The sequence below is a fragment of the Chenopodium quinoa genome, unplaced genomic scaffold, assembly GCF_001683475.1.
Source record: "Chenopodium quinoa cultivar QQ74 unplaced genomic scaffold, ASM168347v1, whole genome shotgun sequence".
Taxonomy (NCBI): domain Eukaryota; kingdom Viridiplantae; phylum Streptophyta; class Magnoliopsida; order Caryophyllales; family Amaranthaceae; genus Chenopodium; species Chenopodium quinoa.
Genome location: NW_018744878.1, coordinates 4,520,360 through 4,541,965, shown reverse-complemented (window position 1 = coordinate 4,541,965; position 21,606 = coordinate 4,520,360). Strand labels below are relative to the sequence as shown.

At 36.7% G+C, this 21,606-nt stretch overlaps 1 protein-coding gene across 1 annotated transcript; it reads left to right on the top strand.

Annotated features, from left to right (window-relative positions):
* Positions 1-74: 74 nt before the first annotated feature.
* LOC110705255 (helicase and polymerase-containing protein TEBICHI-like) lies at positions 75-20,822 on the top strand. Its single transcript, XM_021883099.1, has 26 exons — positions 75-193; positions 3,246-3,599; positions 3,896-4,139; positions 4,249-5,139; positions 5,484-5,548; positions 5,868-5,973; positions 6,082-6,282; positions 6,396-6,596; positions 7,882-8,043; positions 8,119-8,358; positions 8,564-8,776; positions 9,097-9,447; positions 10,327-10,479; positions 10,588-10,809; positions 11,152-11,370; positions 11,479-11,596; positions 12,398-13,509; positions 14,238-14,435; positions 16,104-16,363; positions 17,342-17,531; positions 17,636-17,746; positions 17,831-18,183; positions 18,945-19,053; positions 19,143-19,280; positions 19,728-19,824; positions 19,902-20,822. Exons 1-26 carry the CDS (start codon positions 75-77, stop codon positions 19,970-19,972), a joined length of 6,498 nt encoding a protein of 2,165 aa, XP_021738791.1. The 3' UTR covers positions 19,973-20,822.
* Positions 20,823-21,606: the final 784 nt, after the last annotated feature.

Here is a 21,606-nt window from a genome sequence, read left to right as displayed (position 1 = left end):
TGTAACTCAAATGTCAATTCTGTAAACATTGTTTTTTCTTTCCCTTCTTCCTCCTCCCTCATTTCTCGATTATAATGACAGATTTTCAAGATATCATACAACAAGCGAACACCACAACAAACACAAAGCCAACCCCACTATTTCCGACGTCCATTTCCTACGGCTTTGCCGTCGAATTCAATGAAAACTTTAGGTAAGAATGGTGATATAAAAGAGCATAGGTAACCCAAAAGGGTAGGTGTTTAAAGTCTTCCTACCGATCTAACCACAAAGTCTTTGCCACCACCACCATCATCACAGTCTTCTTCTTCCCAACGCCATCACCCTAGTTGTAAATAGTGTAGGGTCATATCAACTCCTTAGGGAAAGCTTATACTTTGTGGCAACAATTTTATCCTGGTGGTAATGATGTGCAGTTTGTAGAATAATGTAGAGTATGGAGACTAATCTCATGGTTGTAAGATTAATTTGCGAGGGTTCTCGACGAGTTGGGGTTACTTGACGAAGATTTCGAGGGTTTTTGAGGATTTCCAGGGATTTTGGACATATGACCGGAAAGAGAGAGGGATAAGGATAAGTTGGCCGGAAAAGGGAGGTTAGGGTGAGGGGGAGAGAGTGTTTGGAAGGTTGTTTAGGGTTTTTGGCGGGAAGGTTGGTCGGAACAGCGGAAAGAGAGTCGAAGAGGGAGAGTTTGGCTGGAAAAGGGTGGTTAGGGGGAGGGGGAAGGACTGGCCGAAAATAGGTGGGGTTGTCGGATAATTCCGACTTCCGGAATCCATAGGGGACTCAGAAGTGGCTTTGGGAAGGTGGGCATGGGTGGTTGCTGGAGTTTTTATTTTATTTTTATTTTTAAAATCCTCTTTTTTTTTATTAAAAAAATTGAAAAAAAAAACCTAAAGAACAGGTAACCGGTCAGTTTGGCCTAATAAAATAAGATGCCCCCTAAAGTTGGGATTAATCAGCTATAATCAAAAGGTGGGATAATAGACGAAGACGGTGAAAGATTAGATTAATAGAATAAAATTTTCCTTATAAATAGTGCACCAGAAACGATAAAATATGTTTAGAAATTATTGTTTTTGGTTGGCTTTTTAGGTATGTAATCTCATATTAAAAGAGTCTCTAACTCTACTTCATTCCTCTAACATTTCATGCCTATCTCATCCCTTAAGATTCATATTCCATTCCGCTATTAAAATTCATAAATAATTCCATAATGTAAACCAAACAAGTTCAAACTAGTTTAGCTCATATCCCAGAGATGTCATAGCATTTCATTCTAGTTTAACAAACCAAACAACCCTAAAGAGAATTCGAGGTTTAGCGGAAAATTTATAGGAGATGCTACTAGTGAATAATGTTTATAAAAGATAGTAGAAAATATTTAATTGTAGTTAAAGAATGGACTTTACTAATATTCTACATAGTGACCCTCTAGTATTGTATTTTTCAAGTTGTGCCTCTTCTTTTTGGAAGTTACACATTGTAACCCTATGGTACAATTATTAACTATACAGTGGCCTTACTGTTATGTAGCCGATAAAGCGAGGTTACACTGTTATGTTCAATGACCGTTAGTGGGGCCCACTATCCACCTACTAATTTTTGTTTTCAATTTAAGTGATGAAATATGTTGTGTTAAAAGTTTGTGTTAATTATTATGGTTTATATTGAGCTCGAATTTGGCAAAAAAAAAAAAAAAAAAAAAAAAGATTGCAATTCTTGTTCATTACATGACATTATAGACTTAACATAGATTCCTTAGTTCCTTACATCTTATTGCGTTTTTACGTGAGGTCCATGTGTCTAACCACTTATCCACACCCGTCAAATTCCGTGGTGGTCACAGGAGACCCTTTTTTCTACCATCTTCAAAATCAACTTTGACATTTTGATTTGTGGCAACTTAATAGAGGCAGGGCTACAAATGCTAACACTGAAAATGGCCCGGTGCAATTTTGTTCAATTGGGCACTAAAATCATTTTTTAACGAAAAATATTTTACAAAATTATAAAGTTTGTGATAAAATTGTGTGATAAATTATTGATAACAAGTTTTCTCTTTATTTTGTAAAAGTAAATTTCAAAAACTGGGGCCCTTCTATAGTAATTTTACGTAGGGCCCTGTGCAATTGACTACCCTACACATGTTTAGAACCACCCTTGCAACTGAATAGTAACCTATATCATCCTTCATGAACATTGATAATAACATCGTCTTCACCCAACACACCTTTACTTGAACCAACATGAGCTTTAATATACTACCCAAGTATTTGATTAAGTAACAACACTTAACACTCGAGTAGTAAGTTGACGACGACCCAAAATATTATTTCCTATTAAAGGCACTAAACTTCATATTCAATTCAAAGCTAACAATGTGTTACAGGGAAAGGGGAAAAACGAAGGGGAAGGGGTGGAGAGGGAAGAACATCGAGTTTTCCTTCAAAATCTCTCTAATATTAGTGAGATCAATTTCTTATAATTTAATCCCTCTACTATATTTTTCTCTTCCATAATTCATTTTCTTTCTCATTTGTTATCCAAAATAAATTTAACCAATCCCTCTCCTCTTCTTCATTTCCCTCAATCCAAAATACTTCCCCCATTATATATTACTCGCAACAATTAAAAAATTAATTAAAAAATTCAACATCTACCGAGAAGCATCCATGTATTCCGTCGCTCGACGAAAAAAAGTCTTCCCTATACATTTTCTCTTTTGCTAATTTGCTCTACACTTGGACTTGGCTCCTTGTATATTGGGAGTAGGGACACTACACACTAGTTTTGTAGAAGATGGCGGTCTTTTTAAGGATTTGAAGTTTAAATGTCATCTCTCTACACTCACTCTCAAGGTTAACACATTCTCCTCTCTTCCCGACAATCTCCGATTTAGGGTTCCGGCGAACCTCCAAATTCAATTTGATTATGGATTCCGACGCACCTCGAACCCGTATTGATCAGGTTTTTCTCTCTCCTCTTTCAATTTCAATATGCAATTCTTCGTTTTATATGCTGTCAATCAGTCGATTTATTGAAGTATTAATGCTGGGAAATTGAACAAAGTGCATTTTTTTTAGTTCTATTATGAATCAAGATTGGAGGGTTTGGAATTGTTTCCCTAAAAAATTGAATTTGTAGAAGATTGGAATTGTTTGACTTGGATAATCTCCCTAATTTGTGTTATTGTTGTCGTCAATGAATGCCTAGTTTATGAAATTTGAGGTTTGAATTTACAGTTTTTTTGCGTCGAAGAAAAAGAAAACATTCTCACCTAAGACTGCTAAAGATTCATCTCCTAGTGCAAAAGGGACATTGGAAAATTATTTGGTGACTTCACAGAATGATTCTGTGAAAAGAAGTTTGGCATTGGAGATTGATTTATCTGCCAAAAATGAAAGTAAAGAGACCCTTTTGTCCAGTGATGGTAAATTTAGGGGTTCAATTTCATCTGGCGCGGTTCCTGGAAACGAGTCAGGGGCTGGAAATGCCAGTGGTGAAGCTGGTGGACGGGATAAGTCGGACCAAGTTCAAGCTATTGAGAATCCGGAGCTTAAGCAGTTTCCTATGGACGTTTTGTCGTTGTATTGCAGGTGATAATTTCAACTGGATGCAGTCATGTTTTACATTTTTTGAATTTAAAAGGGTTAATTAAAAATTATGATGTTTGTAGTGTTTTTGCATTTTTGATTGGTTGTTTTGAGTATTGATGGTTTTTCGGTTGTAGGAAGATAAGCTCTTTGATTTTTGAAAGTTTGCTTGTTTCGAGGTCTTTCGTTCAAAGCTGTGTTTCTCCAGAAATGAGATAATCATGTATGGGATGGAGGGGTTGATTCTAAAGGAAAACTGCACAGTTTGTTGATATTTTATTATGTTGTATCATATGTAGCGGAATTCAAGCAAGCTCATTATATGAGAAAAATATAAATGAGCATAAAAGATGTGGGAGTCCATCAGTTCTTGTTGGGGAAGGTGCAGCATCCAAGAAAAGGAATTATGCTGCTGAAAAAGAAATCTCATCGCCGGATCATCAGACTCCGAGTTATGATAAAACTCACAAAAGGGCTCCTGGTCTTGTGACATGCAGTAGTTTTTCTGAAAAGGTGGAAGGAGTTTCCAACTTTGTCACAAGGGTGAGATTTATCTGGTTGTAACTATTGCATTTTTTTTGGTTGGTGCAATTGTTACCTGACATGCTTTGATTTGATGTCACACTATCTAATTTCCTTATTTTCACAATAGGTTGACTGTGATGAAGATTCCTCTAAGCAGCAATCTGGCTTAAGAAAATGCAATAAAACTACAAATTCCACGTCATTAGTGAATGACTGTTCCACGCCTGCTGCATTTTGTAAAAGTTTGAGTGCACGTGAAACTCCTGTATCAAGTCGTGGAAGCTCAATATTTTCACCAGGAGAAGCATTCTGGAACGAGGCTATTCAAGTTGTTGATGGTTTGTGTGCCCAAACTGCTAACAGTTTTTCCCAAGTTGCAGAAGATACAAGTATCACTATCAGCAAGAGACAAGATGAAGGGGCCTCCCGTCATTGTGTTGAAGGGAGTTCGAATAATAAATTTGATGTACCAGTTGGTACTGATGCTAGCAGTTCTAAGATGACTGAATCAACCACTATATTGCCGGACAATTATGGAGAGCCTTTGGAAATAGAAGCATCCCCATTGCCTGTTAAGCATTTTGATTTCTCGTGTGATGACAAAATTGCGGACAGAATTATGCCAAGTAATTTTTCTTCAGTAAAGAAAGAAGATTATAGTGATGAACGTGCTGTATGCAAATTTGCATATCTTGATGGGCCACTAGATAAGAATGCTGTAACTGGCAGTAAAGTTCCGTTACGTGCATTAAAGCATAAAGTATTGGAGGACGCAGCTCCAGTACATGGAGCTGAAAAGAGGAGGCATAGTTTATTTAGCCCCGATAGTGACAAAAACAATTCCGATCCGCAAAATAGCGAAAACGCGGAATTAGTGGCTCCTGGTGTCTCTGATGGATCTAGTACTCCTTCAAGTTCCATGCCATTAGAAGATCGTTTAGACCTCAGCCACTGGCTACCTCCTGCAGTGTGTAGCATCTATAGACAAAGAGGAATAGCTAAACTCTATACTTGGCAGGTAAGGCTTGTTACATTGTTCATTGTATCCATCTCTTTGTTAAATAGCCTGAAGGAAGACAGTGGAAAAAAAAAACTTATTTTGATATTTTGTACAATGAAGATTATTTTCTTGGTAAACCAGTCATGTAGTTGCCTGGTCTTTTTTTTTTTTTTTTTTTTTTTTTTTTTTTTTTTTTTTTTTTTTTTTTTACCAGCTCTGATATAGTGATCACATATGCAGTAAGATAAATAGGGTCTTTCTGCATTTTAAATTTTTATAGTGAATTTGTGATTGTTAACTTGATCTATACGTGCCTAGAACTGTTTCCCCATGTATGTACTGACTTGTGCTGTACTTTCTAGGTTGATTGTCTTCAAATGGATGGTGTTTTGCAGAAGAGAAATCTTGTTTATTGTGCATCTACAAGGTAAGCAATCATTATTATGAAAAATTTATCTTGGCGAAAGGGAGTTTAGGTGTTTGTTAGATTAGATGTCATTACAGGGATATAGATGCTATCTGCATGCCAATTGCCAATCACGCTGTTCTCTGTTTTAAACAGACCTAAAAGATCCCGCTGGCATGATAAAAGAAGCTAGAAAACCACCTGCTATATCATATAACAGTTGCATTTACTGTATTGATTCAAATGAACAGTAGATGATGATTTTGTTGTTCGTTATTAGCTCTAAATGTATTACATGTGTTATTGGGACTTTATAATTTTCCTTCTCCTTCTGCAACAGTGCAGGCAAAAGTTTTGTTGCTGAGATCTTGATGTTGCGACGTGTCATTGACTCTGGCAAAATTGCCTTGCTAGTGCTGCCTTATGTTTCTATCTGTGTTGAAAAGGTTATTTTTGAACTCTTTTTGTTTTATTATTCTGTACTTTTTTTTAAAGGCAGCATCATATGGATTGGCCATCCCTTTTCTTGAAGCATGAATGGTTATCTTTTGCAGGCAGAACATCTTGAGGTCTTACTGGAGCCCCTTGGCAAGCATGTTCGCAGCTATTATGGGAATCAAGGTGGCGGGACACTTCCTAAGGATACATCAGTAGCTGTCTGTACTATAGAGAAGGCCAACTCTTTAGTTAACAGATTGCTGGAAGAAGACAGATTATCAGAAGTGGGAATTATTGTGATTGATGAATTGCACATGGTTAGTGTTACTCTTTAGTGTACTACTGCACATCTGCACTTTATGTTATTTTTATGCCTCCTTTTTGTAAACCTAGTCTAAAGTTAATTTATGTAGAATTTGTTTTGCACTAGGTTGCTGATCCCAGTAGGGGATATCTGTTGGAGCTTCTATTGACAAAGCTTCGTTACGCAGCTGGTGAAGGTAATGGTGAATCATGCAGTGGAGATAGTTCTGCCACAAGTAGTGGTAAAGGTGATATAACTCATGGTCTTCAAATTGTTGGGATGAGTGCTACAATGCCAAATGTGGCAGCTGTTGCTGAATGGCTTCATGTAAGTATCACTCATCACTGTGTGTTTCCAATTGGAGTCGACTCTAGTCATGTGCATTAAACTTAATCATACAGCATGTATCATTACAAAAAAGTTGACCCCCTAGCTTTTCTTTGATCTCTTAAGTGAAACATCATTTATTTGTTTTGCTCGTGTACCCTCTATGTGTGTCTGCTGTTGTACAATCGAGGGAGGCAACAGAGTTAAAAGTCGTAGCAAATTTGGACCTTGATTCAGCTATCCTACTAGCCTTCAGATTAGTTATGCCTCGTTTGGTAACAGGTTGTAAACAATGGTATTGGTAATAAGTTTAGATGTAAATTTTTATGAAAATCCATATTTATTCCCATGAACGCTTAAGATGACCCCCAAATTTTCTGTTTTTCACCTAATACCACCTCTCAAGTCTCAAGTGGTAATGGATGGTAATGGAAAAACATGAAAAAAACGCATGTTTGGGGGATGAGATTGTGCTCTCATGGAGATTATAGGTTGTTGTTCATACTAAATACACTTGAATTCATTTCCATTACTGGCTACCAAACAAGCTGTAAGGGTTTAAGGCTGAACGTGCTTGATTCTTGGTCTCAGACCCTAATTACGGTGGGAAATGTATTGGGTTGCACTAGCGATAGTAATAGTAGTAGTGAATTGGGTTGTACTAATGGGCAATGAAGTCCGGTTTCTGTCTTTCTGATGCAGCAATGCTTTAGCAAGTAGCATTACTTGTATGATTGAATCACTTGTCTCACTAAGTTTCTGGGCAAGTTTTCTTGTGTTGGATTCCTCTTATATTTTGCTCCTCCCATTCCAATGATTAGGAGAACAATATGATAAAACTTCATTATTTATATTAGCCTTGTTGTGGCAGTGTATAAAAAGGGTGCGCCCGAGACACGAGAAGATTTCAATGAGGCGTAAGGACTACCCAAGGCCCCCCCTCCCCAAAAAAAAAAAAAAAAAAAAAAAGCCAAACTTTTATCTATTTATATTAAGTGAGCCTCACTTCAATAAGGCGCTGAGGGATTCCGCCGTATTAAGTGAGGCTCACTTTGTTGATCTATTGATTAGATGATATGGTACAGGGATTGAAGTCTAAACCCCTGGTCTAACTAAAAAAAAATAGCTGTTTGACTTGGTCACACTAGAAAGATGTATTGTTTTACTTTGTCACTCTCCACTCTCTGGATTTTGGTTTCTGAGACCTGTACAGATGTATTCTTGTCAAAGAAACAATAACTTAATAATTGTTCGCACCTTATTTCTGCTTTCCTGTCCCTTTTAGGCGGCATTATTCCAGACTGAATTTCGTCCAGTCCCTTTGGAGGAATTTATAAAAGTGGGTAATAATATCTATGACAAAAAGATGGAAGTTGTCAGGACAATACCTAAGTCAGCGGATATCAGAGGCAAAGATCCAGATCATGTAGTGGAATTATGTAATGAGGTATCTTATTATATTCACAGTTGAGGTTTCCATGTGTTACACACTTTTTTAAATGATGGACTGAAATATTCTTAGGTTGTTCAAGACGGTCATTCTGTGCTCATTTTTTGTTCAAGTCGGAAAGGATGCGAGTCTACAGCTAAGCATATCTCATTGTATCTCAAAAAGTTTTCTGCCAAAATCCAAGAAGAGTCGAGTGAATTTAATGATGTACTCTCAGCCATTGATTCTTTGAGAAGGTGTCCTGTGGGTTTAGATCCTGTGCTGGAGGAAACTCTCCCTTCTGGTGTCGCTTATCATCATGCTGGCCTCACGGTAATTACTGTAGTACACTGTACATGTGCATATAAATGAGTGGCAGTTGTTGTCTTAAGCTTATATATGGGTATGATGACTCCTGTTTGTTTGGTACAACTGTTATAACATTACAGGCTTTTTTTTTTTACTGATATATAGTCTGAGTTATTGACCAATTTCAGCAGTTGGCTTTCTGAAGAGTTGCATGTTATACTTTGTACAGGTTGAGGAAAGAGACATTGTTGAAACCTGTTATCGTAAAGGCTTAATACGTGTCCTAACTGCCACATCTACTTTAGCTGCTGGTGTTAATTTACCTGCTAGGAGAGTCATATTTCGGCAATCCAAGATTGGTCGTGATTTCATTGATGGGACACGATACAGACAAATGGCTGGTAGGGCTGGTCGAACTGGTATAGATGCGAAAGGAGAAAGTGTATGTTTTTACATCTTTTTGCTTGATCACTATTCCAATACGTTTGAGGCCTAGTTATCTAATTTGCTCATGAATATTCTTGTTTTTCTGGAGTTGTGTAGTTTTACTTTGGGGGAGAGAGAGGGAGGGTAAGAGGGGCCTCTAATGTTTGCTAATTTGATTTTTATGTGTGACGACTTCAGTTAATGGTCCATTTGAAGTGTCCAACGTTTGCTTAGCTTTGCTTTCAGACCCTAGTAAAATTGTACTTGCATATGTTTATAAACTGAATATGCCTGTTGGACTGTTGCAAATGATGTACCTTTTTTTGGCTGAGGCAGGTTCTTATATGCAGACCTGAAGAAGTTAAGAGAATAAAGGCCCTTTTGAATGACAGTTGTCCACCACTGCAATCTTGTCTTTCAGAAGATAAAAATGGAATGACTCATGCTATCCTGGAAGTTGTGGCTAGTGGAATTGTACAAACAGCTAATGATATTCACCGATATGTGAGGTGTACTCTCCTTAATTCTACAAAGCCATTTGAAGATGTTGTCAAATCAGCACAAGATTCTCTTAGGTGGCTCTGTCAGAAAAAATTCCTTGAGTGGAATGATGATACTAAACTATACAGTACCACTCCTTTGGGACGAGCAGCTTTTGGCAGTTCTCTGTCTCCAGAAGAATCTCTTGTAAGTACTGTCAATTACCTGAACATCTAGCCATCTTCTCTTCCTGTTAGACTTGCAAACCTTACTAGGAGTTGGCTTCTCCTACTGAATAATTCAAAACTGATTTTATAAAAACTATCTGGTCTTGACCCTGAAAACTGAAATGAACTGCTGACCGAAAGGTATTTAGAGTTGATTCTGACCTTTGACTGTGCCTCCTCCAGCAATGACTCAAAATAATTCGTATGTTAAAGTTTGCTCATGTTTTTGCATGTCTACAATTTTGAAATGGTTCATTACATTTCTTTGTAAAGGGAACTTTTTATGTTTACATATTAATAGAATCAATACACTTACGCTTTGGATGGTTCATCAAAAGAATATTGATCTGAGCTGAAATTATGAAAACCTATATCAAACTTGAAGAGCCGAATACCTGACAACATAGACACAGTAAAATTGTCCAATATTGACTGGATTATACATTTATATCCTTTCCTGTAGTGATCCACCCTGAAATTAACTGAGCCGCAACATCACACTTAGTTTACGTCTGAACTGAAATAGAGTTGAACTGAACAGCGTACAAAGTAGGCAAAATCGATCATATCTAGAAGGCCTTGGAACAGATCATTTTGACTAGGTTTCCCGGAAATTGGACAATTCAAGGTAATGATTTTGTTAGTGAAAACTAAGAGCTGCTGTTGAGGTTTTGTATATAAATTCAAATATCAAGATAAATTTGAACTTCTGCTCCTTCATTGTTTGACAGTTGATACTGTTGCTGAAAAGCTGTTTCTTTTTTTTAATATTATGTTTTATTTCTTGTATTTTTATCCAGGCTGACTTGCTTACCTATTTGTGTTCCAAGTTTCTAAAACCTACTTCTTTCTGCTGCAGATTGTTCTGGATGATCTATCACGTGCAAGAGAAGGATTTGTTCTAGCATCTGATCTGCATTTGGTTTACTTGGCGACACCAATAAATGTAGAAGTTGAGCCTGATTGGGAATTGTTTTATGAAAGATTTATGGAGCTTTCTTCCTTAGACCAGGTACTTTGGGATTTTTTTTTCTTATATAGACGCCATTCTTGGATTGAACTTGGCTCTTTTTTTGTACATTGTTACTTACATGTTTTGTGTAACTGTCTTAATATATAGTCAGTTGGCAACCGTGTTGGAGTTATTGAGCCATTTTTGATGCGAATGGCACATGGGGCACCTGTGCGTACTGCAAGTCTATCTAGAAATGTTATCAAAGGATTGCATAGCCGAATAGATTCCCAACTAGGAGTCTCTAAAAGCAATACCCTCTCCGATGAGCAGTCTCTTCGTGTTTGCAGGCGTTTTTATGTTGCCCTTATCTTGTCACGATTGGTACAGGTAGTCTCTTTTGTCATTCATGTTTATTGTGGGATTCCCCTTTTTCTTTTCTTTGCTCTCTGCCTGGTCTTTTGTGCTATTTTGGGCTTGTGTTTTCTTGATGACATGTTTTCAATGTAGCATGTTTTATCACCGTCCTTCATTTCTCTCAACTTAAAGATTGATATTCACATTCTCTTTTCTTTTGTTTTTTTGGGTATTGAATATTATTTTTAGGAAAAGTAAGAGTTTGTGTTAGGTTTTTCTTTAATATCTTTCAGTAAAATAGACCTTTTATCTCTTCATTTCTTTGCTTATGATGTTTCATCTATTAATTTGTTTGTATATCAATATGTGGTTAAGGAACTACCAGTTGGCGAGGTTTGTGCAGCCTTCAAAGTAGCACGGGGAATGGTCCAAGCTTTACAAGAGAATGCTGGAAGGTTTGCATCCATGGTTTCTCTATTTTGTGAGAGACTCGGTTGGCTTGATCTGGAAGGCTTGGTTGCCAAATTTCAAAATCGTGTTTCATTTGGAGTGAGAGCAGAGATAGTAGAGCTTACTACTATTCCATATGTAAAGGTAGATATTGTGATGTGGCTCTGTATATAGTGCTGTGGACTTATTATTCATTTTTTCTATGTGCTTGATAGCCAGCTATCTCAGATGTATTTTCTTTTATGAATCTAGGGCTCTCGGGCTAGAGCATTATACAAAGCTGGCTTGCGTACTCCTCTGGCAGTTGCTGAAGCATCTGTTGCAGAAATAGCAAAGGCTCTCTTTGAATCATCATCTTGGGCTGCGTCAGGTGAGACTCTAAACTAGTTATGGTCTTTTTGGTGGACTATAGTGTCTTTATCTGGTATTCTGGGTGTGTGGATAAGTCAAATTACTTTTTCAACTAATCTTCCTTTTCATCTTAGAATGTCTTTCCCTGATTTTGTGGAATCTAAATGAGAATTTTTTCCGATATTATTTGCATCACTTTATTATGCCAAAATCAGATCAAGTAGCAAAAACTTGCAATTATTTTCAAGCTGTTATATCCTTCATTTGTGCAAAATGCTTTGGATGTCATTTATCCTTACATAGTCACTGGGTTGTATTGTTTGCTTTATATAGTATATGAAATCAGTTAAATCTTTTGTAAACCATACTCACGCATGATGAATGTATTGAATGACCTCTAGTCTGATTACCCTATTTTGTAAGATTGTACAATCAATGAAAGTTTCACAAAGCATATTTACTCAACTAATTTTTAGCAATTTTGTATTTCTATTATAATATGGTACATGGAAGAATAATTTCATTTGTCCTCTTTTCCAAAGTTTTTATATGTTTAGATATCTTGAAAGTAGGTAACAGGGTGTTCTTTAAAAATTGTAACATTCAAGTTTGGGCATTGATTTCTGACTAACAGGAATTGAACATTGATTTGCTAATGGGCCTCTAGTCTGATTACCCTGTTCAGTTCAATTTGTGGGAAATCTTTCTGGGGAAATTAAGGGCTTGCTTTTCTGCTATCAAGCGTTCCGAAATTAATTTTCCTTCTTCACCTAGATACAAAACCTTCTGATTCTAATAATGGGACTTGACCAAATTTCAGAAAATCAAGCACAGCGGCGTGTTCATTTAGGAATAGCAAAGAAAATAAAAAATGGTGCAAGGAAAATCGTCCTTGATAAAGCTGAGGAGGCGAGAGTTGCTGCATTCTCGGCATTTCAATCACTTGGACTGAGTGTTCCTCAACTTTCTAATCCTGTCTTGCTACCTGCTTCTGGTGAAGCGACTCACTCTTCTGGAGAAAAAAGTACTAGTAGCTCTTCTCACCATAAAAGAAAGCATTTCTCATCTGAACTGATTGAAAGACAGGGGATTGAAGGTGCTCCAGATTCTGATGCTGGAAGGCCAGCAAAAAAATTAATAATTGGCTTGGAAAATTCAGCTGAGGGAAAGGCAGTCAATTCCTTGCCTGGTGCTTGTGCAATTCGTTCTTCTTTTACATCAGTTGAAGATGTTCCAGTCGAGGCCACAACATCTTCGCCTTGTTTGGGTCAGAATGATACTATGGCATGTGTAGGAGCTGTGATTGAGGGAGACCGGAGACAAGAGAGAAATAATGAGTGCACTGGTGGCAATAAGCAACGTTGTAATGAAAAAGGTCCCATTAATGTAGCCAGTGCAAGCAGTTTAGATGCCCTTTTGGATCTTTGGGAATCTGTTGGAGATTTTTATTTTGATATTCACTTCAACAAAAAGTCTGAAGCAAACTCTATGATTGCTTATGAAGTACTGGGCATTGCCATTTGCTGGGAAAATTCACCCGTGTATTATGTAAATCTCACCAAAATTTTACAGAGCAGCAATTTTGACTCATGTAACAATGAAAGTTCTGGGCAAGTTAATTCAATTGATGCAAACATTTTGTCAGTTACAGAAATTCTCCGGTGGAATAGGATTGGTAGTTTACTAGGGAGGACTAGTCTTCGAAAATTCACTTGGAATTTGAAACTTCAGATTGTAGTGTTGAAAAATGCTGTTCTTTCATTGAATAAAAACAGCTTGAGTCAGACAATAAAAAGTACAGCCATTGAACTTGTTGACGGATCTTTCTTTAGGTTGCCTAAGGTTATTCTGCAAAATGGAATAGACATCTGTATTGTAGCTTGGATCCTTTGGCCTGATGAGGAGAGGAGCTCCAATCCAAATCTTGAGAAGGTAATTCTTTGTTGCGCTTCCTTTATGTCAGTCAGTCCCCTCCAAGTAGATTACTAAATATGGCTGATGATGATGTATCACTCAGTCTCAGTGCAATATTAATTTTTTTTCCTAATGTTTTTCTTTGCTATTTAACAGAAATGAAAGAGAAGCCATTGTCAGTTTCAATTGTTTTGATTATCTATAATTCTATAAAATGCACTTTAGTATGTATTTTGAAACAACCATGAATTTGAGCTCTGTGATTGATGACAAAAGGTCACTGCATTTCACTATTTTCACAACTACTTCCTCCGTTCTGTTAATATTGCAACAAGGAGGAAATTACGCATCTCAAAACACATTTTATATGCTAAATATCTATTATTGTGTAAGAGTAAAAATTATAAAAACTTGATATTGTGAAAGTATTTTATGAGATGAATCCAACAATATCCCACTTGACTATATTTTGCTTAACGTATAACTCTTATTATATGGTCAAACAAGAGTGATGAATAGTGCAAAAAGTCCATTGTTGCAATATTAATAGAACGGAGGAAGTATATTGTTATTAATTGTAGCTTTTCAGTTTCTATATGACACCGACACTGAAATTATCTAGTGTTTCATGTTATGTGTCAATTATGGGCTCTCTTTAAGTTGGAAGCTCTTCTATCACACATTTACTGGAGGCTTGGTTTAATCTCTAGAGCTGTGCTTATTGTTCTATATCCTCTGTTAAACAGGAAGTTAAGAGGCGTTTAACTAATGACGCAGCAGCAGCAGCTAATCAGAGTGGAAGGTGGAAAAATCAAATGCGAAGAGCTGCACATAATGGCTGCTGTCGCCGTGCTGCTCAAACGCGGGCCCTACAATGTGTTCTTTGGAAATTGCTTGTTTCTGAAGAACTTGTTGATTCACTTTTGGGAATTGAACTTCCGTTGGTAGGGTTTATATTTGCAAGCTAATTTCTATTAACTTTTAATTTTAATTGGTTGGATCTACTGGTGTTTAATTTCCGTTCGTTAACTCATTTAACACAATGATAAAATACGTAAAGTCAGTGTTTGTTTTTGTCCTCTGAGGGATTTCTTTCTTCTTGACATACTCTCCTTATTTTCTTTGCTTCTTTCACCTTTCTGTATGGATCTTCACGAAGCCCTTGGCATTAATAATTTAATATGTAAGGGTCTTCTTGAATACATGTGCTGTTGTACTTCATAATTAGTCAAAGCCTGTGTCTGTTTAACTATCTATGTTTTGTTATACTGTTAGGTAAGTCTATTTGTCAGCAGATTTGTTTGACCATATACATGGCTAGTTATATCTAATTTATATTTGCTTATTTAGTTATTTTTTCACGGTCTTCTTTAGGTGCAGAAGCCATATAAAATTCATTTTTTTTGAAGACTTGGCTACTTAAATTAACTTAAACTATAGGATTTACATCTGAGCAGATGTTACAGGCAATCTGTTGTGGACTTGAATTATGATTGTCCCCGTCCCTTTGGAATACGATTGTCATTTACTCAAGGGTCAGAAGCTGTGTCAGAATTGAAAATGTTATACAATCTGTTGCTTTGAGAGGGTTTTGTTTTTGTGCTAGCTGTTTCTGTGTGATTGCAGCTTGGATGGCCTAAAATTTAGCAGTAGTTTCTTGTCACACACTCACACTAGATAGAGCTCTTAAAATTTGCAATCCATTCTCCTTTATGGTTGGTATATAGCCTACAAACCCCTTCCATACCTTCCACTAAGGTAGGCGGAGACCAGAGAGAAATAAGCATCGACATTTATCATTACTTTTTATATGGAAGGTTGTATTCAATGTTGGTTGGGATTTGTATTAGGGGATTTGATTGGGTGGTATAGAACACTGATACAATCCTGTTAAGGGCTTTTAACCAGGTTTGGATGGGGGTAAAAACAATTATGAAATTCCAAGTAATATTGGTTTTGTAATTGGAGGTAAGTTTGCTGTAAGCCAATGCTGCAAAGAAAGGGTGAACTATCAGGGGGATGTCTCAGTAGAATTCAAGTTTCTTTTGCTCTCAGACAATCACTAAATATGCTAGGTGGATTTTTTTTTGTTTAACTTCCATGGCAAAAGGCCCAAATCTTTGGGGAGGAGAAGATTAGCATGGAGTATCTCTTCAGGCAAGCCATAGTATAAATTTCTGCTTCTCAGACGGTCTTAGCTGCCACATCCACTTCTTAGCTTGACCAATTGGGCAATTTCTTGGCAGACCAAAGGATAGACTAGGCATCAGAAAAGTTGAAGTATGATTAAAATCCCAGAGAACATAAAGGATGGTCTTTTGATAGTGGTAGTTGGGATTGACATGGTGGGGGTTTCCTTATTATGATGTGGAAAAATTTGCTCCAGGTGAGAGAGTTCCCATCCCATTTACTTAGAAATTTAGGGTAGGATAATTTTGTCGTGATGGTTGTTGATTGGTCTTTTTTGCTACTTAATCATATTGAAATTTGGAGTTTTCTCTATTATTATACCATTGTATAGAATTTGATTTTGTTTTGTATTTTCTTTTTTTTTTTTTAATTTTTGTTTTTAATTTAAACTTTGTAATTGTTTATTTATAATTCCCCTGCAGGTTCATGTCCTTGCAGAAATGGAGGACCAGGGAATAGGTGTTGACATGGAAGGTTGCCTCAAGGCACGGCAAGTGATTAGTAAAAAGCTTAAGATTCTTGAAAAGGAAGCTTACAAACTTGCTGGCATGGTATTTTCACTGAATATGCCTGCAGATATTGCAAATGTGCTCTATGGACACTTGAAGCTTCCAATACCTGAGGGACATAACAAAGGAAAACAGCATGCCAGTACAGACAAACATTGCTTAGATGCGCTAAGGTACCTTCTTGGATCTAATCGTTTATGAGTTGGTTAACTATCTTTGAGGTTCTCTCTCACTGGTTTTGTAGTGAAATTGTAAGCTTTTCACTTTTGGACAGATTTTTTTGGCTGTATAATTCATTTTATTTTTTGTTTTAATTGCCCATCGTCACTAGTGTCTCATTCCTTCAAAATTTGTTGCTATTTCTTTTCTACCCTATTGTCTATATAATCTTCCCTATGGTAAACCCTTCTAAACATAGGGAATACTGTTTTGCTCTGAGATCTACTATTTGAAAATGGTGGTTTTTTAGAGTCTTTTCACTCTTTTGGTTTTAGCTAACACTTTGATGGTCATAACTTATAAGATGTATACTTGATAATGAATTCGAAGGTTGTGTGTCATTCACAGTAGTATCATGATATAAAGTGTGACTCTGATCCTTCAAAGCAGTATTTTCTCTTACGAGGTCTGCAAAACCGTGCCTTCAAAATTTATTTTCTATTGATTGTATTTGAATGGCTACTTTCTGTCTGCCACCATAATTTACAAGGAGACCTTTGTATTGCTGTCTATGCAGAGGCAATGCTCTTAGGGATGATGCTATATATAATTTTGTGGGCAATCTATGGTAATGAAAGTAATGATAGAAACAAGGTTTTTCAATCAGACTTTGCCCTTGAAACATTAATAGACATGGATGTGTGTGTGTGTTTTTTTTAATGTGTTTGTGTGTGGGTGGGTGGGTGGGTGCGTGTGTGTTAGACTATATTCGTGCAGTAAATGTTTTTAAAATATGTATATTGCTGCTATATACTTCTTCCAGAAAGAAAATAAGTTGGCATTAGACATGGAAAGATAGGAGAGAGGCATAAATCGATGCATCACTTTGTGCATATGTTTGATCTTAACAAAATGTTGAACTTATAAGACATTACCAAGTACTTTCTATATGCTTATCTTTCAGTGAATTATGCTAACTTTCTAATTTGCAGGCTTGAACACCCTATTGTTCCAGTGATAAAGGAGCATCGGACATTAGCAAAGCTACTGAATTGTACTTTAGGATCAATATGCTCTTTAGCAAAGCTGTCTATGAGGACACAGAGGTATACATTACATGGCCGTTGGCTCCAAACATCAACAGCTACCGGACGACTTTCAATGGAGGAACCCAACCTTCAGGTTCAGTATCCTTTTTCTGGTTGAATTTCTGTCATTTGCTCTACTTTCTTTGTCATTAGCATACAAAAATTTAGCTGAATTGTTGGTGCATGGAAAATTTGCAGTGTGTTGAACATATGGTTGAATTTAGAATGCATCAAAATGGTGATGGTCAATGTGATTCTGATGGTATAGATTATAGAATCAATGCGCGGGATTTTTTTATTCCAACTGAGGTGAGGCAGATGCCTATATTATTTCCTTTTGTTTACTTCTATCCGACTATCCTAGTATTGGTAGCAATTGACGTTTTCTTTCAGGAAAACTGGCTTCTCTTAACGGCAGATTATTCTCAGATAGAACTGAGGTTGATGGCTCACTTCTCTAAGGACGCTTCTCTAATTGAACTACTTAGTAATCCTCATGGTGATGCCTTTACCATGGTAGCATCTAGATGGACAGGCAAGCTGGAATCCAATGTAAGCTCTGAAGAGCGAGACCAAACCAAAAGACTAGTATATGGCATTCTTTACGGCATGGGTGCTAATTCACTTGCTGAGCAGTTGCACTGCAGTGCAGATGAAGCCAAGGCGAAGATTCAAAGTTTTAAAAATTCTTTCCCCGGCGTCACTTCTTGGCTTCATGAAGCTGTTGCATTCTGCCGTCAACACGGGTACTAGATTATTTCCCCTCCTCCCACAGTTAGTAATTTGGTATCCATTGTTTTTATCTTGTCTTTCATTCTGCACTCATTTTGGACAAAGAAGATTTTCATTGGCATAAGAATGATGTCCTTGTATAATGAATAGGAGTAATATAACTACTATCAAACAAAGCAAACAATGATTTCCTCCCTCTTGGAAGAGTAATGAAGATTTCTTCACTTGTACCTCATTTGAAGGGCTATAAATAAAATCTTGAGTAATTTTGCAAAGAAAACTGTGTAATCTATGTAGTAATTTCTTCTGTGTTGAGATTCAAGGTTTGGCTAGAAAGTAGATGACTTAGCTTCTGTGTTAATTTTAGTAACTAGCATGCCAATATCCTGCTGTATATTTGTGTGTAACAAATTGGTTATATATATGGCCCTTAATCAGTGTTAACCCGTTCTAATTAGTTTTGCTCCACATGCTGTATTGCTGTCATAGTGTATCCGGCATCCTGAGTTTAAGGGTTCGTTGTGATGTTAGGAAAGTTTAAGAACATTGTTTATTTTTTTTTTCCTTCTGGCCCTCATGGAGAATATAAAATTATAACCATTTTTTTTTTTTGCCATTGTTTTGTTCATTTTCAAAAATCTATGTTATAAATCATGTGAAGCAGTAATTCATCTTTAGTTTCATGAGCCCTTAATTTAGGTCCTGCCACTGCTCCCCTTAGTTTCCACCTTGTCAGACATTGACAAGGACCACTTTGTCCTTCTTTGTGGTGCAGATATGTGCAGACTCTTAAGGGTAGAAAACGTTTCTTATCAAAAATACAATTTGGTGATGGTAAGGAGAAAGCTAAAGCACAGAGACAAGCTGTGAATTCTATATGTCAGGTACCATCTTCTATTTGCTTGATCAATTCTGTTACCTTGCTTAAGGGAAAGGGAATTTATATTCTATAATCGGCATCTTCATCTAACAGGGTTCTGCAGCTGACATAATTAAGATTGCAATGATCAACATATACTCTGAAATTGCTGGATGCGAGACACATAGTTCTACAGATGCACATGTGACAAAATTTTCCATGCTCAAGGGACGTTGCCATATTCTTTTGCAGGTTTGCCATACATATTGAATGGTGTTTGATTTATGAAATCTGGAAATTTGAGTTAATAAAAGTACCTGAGAGTTGGGAGACTTTTTGTACATTTGTTGTACTAAAAAATTCTGTCAGAGTACCATCAATTAGCCTAGCAGTCTGTAAAATTGAACAAGACATTTCACCTCTTTGGATCAATTTGGTTACTGACATATAGCCGGTAACCAGTGGGGTGTGTTTGGCTGGAGTATCTTGTTGGCACTCCCCATCATGCTTGACAGTAGCTCTTGTTGTCAAATATGCTTCATCATCCCTATCATAAGTATGCTTTTACCTGTTTTTCTGTCATCATCATGCTTGTTACATTTTATGTCTTATATTATGTACATGGTTCTATACTAATGTTATCAATCTTCTGAGCATGTGTTCAAGATATATCATTCAAATGTTTTTCTTCACTGCCAGGTGCATGATGAGTTGGTTTTGGAAGTTGATCCATCTGTTTTACGGGAAGCTGGTTTATTGCTGAAGACAAGCATGGAGAGTGCTGCTTCCCTCTTAGGTTTGCGTTGACGATTTGCATGATAGTAATATTGTTATCCAAATTTTAATACTCATCAGTATTGTATCGTGTTGCAGTCCCTCTACAAGTGAAGGTGAAGGTTGGCAGAACTTGGGGTTCATTGGAGCCTTTTAATGTCAATGACTAAAGAGAATAAGGCTGCTTTATGTTCGAAGTTTCTCCATCTTGCCGACAGCCAGTGGGGTTCAATTGTGGCGGGTGTATCTGGTTGGGTTTCAAAGGAGGTTAGATTTGTTCAAGAGATGAAGGAGAAACACCACCATGTGCCCTTCCATTGGCTGGGTATGGCCATTGTCTGGTGTGATCTCTGACCAGATGAGGCTAGTTGAGCTTGAGGCCTTGAGGGCTGAGAGAGATGGCTTGAAATTCAGGGATATTTTGCATGGAGGCAGTTGGAATCATTTGTATGGAGCTATTATTTGGAGCTGAAGGATTTGAAATTTGATTTCTGTTATAGCTCGTCCTCCATCGAGATTTATGCAGAGTGCCGTCTGTGAGCCATTTTGCATGAGACTGTCTTTAACCAACGTTGGACACCACAGATCTTCATGACCGTCTGTAATCAGTCTCGTTTCGTTGATGAGTTGCTGCCTTATTGGTTGATAATCAGATGCCTCAAGGGATTGCCCTGGGAACTATCTTGCTTTGTGCGTACATGGCTTTTTAGAGAAAAATGTCTGTCGATGCTGGAAGAGTCGCAGATGATTGACTTGTTCTCAATGTTGATTTCTATGGATGTCTCTTAGTGATCTTCCACCTGTTGATCATCAATTAATTGCTGAGGTATTCTGTCATTATCCTCTTCATTTGTATATTTAGTGTAAAACTTTTACTGATGACAAGAAATATCTTTCAGACAACTATTCTAGTTATCAAAGCTGGCAATTTGTTCACAGAAAATAAAGAAAAGTTTGAATAAAGATTACTTGCGTTCTTATGTAAAATCTAACATCGATTTATATCTGAGCCTATAAAGATACTTAGATACATAAATTTATCTTTGAAATAAATTTTCATGTATTTTTTCTTGTCTATCTACATGCTACCGCCATGTGTAATCGATTTATAACATCGATTACTTTTTCTTCATAATCTATTCTAAATTTTATTCAGCATGGATGGAGAGTGTAATGTGTTATTAGGTATTCAATCTATCTGGTTTCAAAACAAAAAAGTATTCAATCTATTTACATGCTACCGCCATGTGTCATCGTCCTTCCGTATGAATTGGCGCCACATGAACTCTATGTGTCACTTTATGTGTCATTATTCATTATCTTAAAACTCTTTATATGTGTAACCTTTAATTGTACTTAATTTTCCCACAGAATGTAACTCCTAAGTAATTGTGCAATTTTCTACAATTTAATTTGTAAGACTTTAATCACACACTAATGGTCATTGCTCGGGCTAATAACTAGTTCCTTTATTACAAACTAATCCTTTGATATACCTAGTTATATTTTATCTTTTGTAATTTGTAAACTGTAGTAGGTTGAGAAACTTTAGTGGATTCTTGATTCAATTTAAATTTTGATCCAATTATTCATGAACATATAGGCAAAAAAAGGTTTGGCACACCAAACATTAGATTTAAAAACATGCATCAACCCTGAAGTTATATTTCACAGAAGTTTAAGGGCAAAAAATGACCAGAATTTGTATTTCTACTTTTCTTGATCAAACAAGCTACACCATGCCATAGTTGTATAAAAAAGCATTACACCCCGACTTCTGGCAGGTGGCAAACTTCATTCCTAA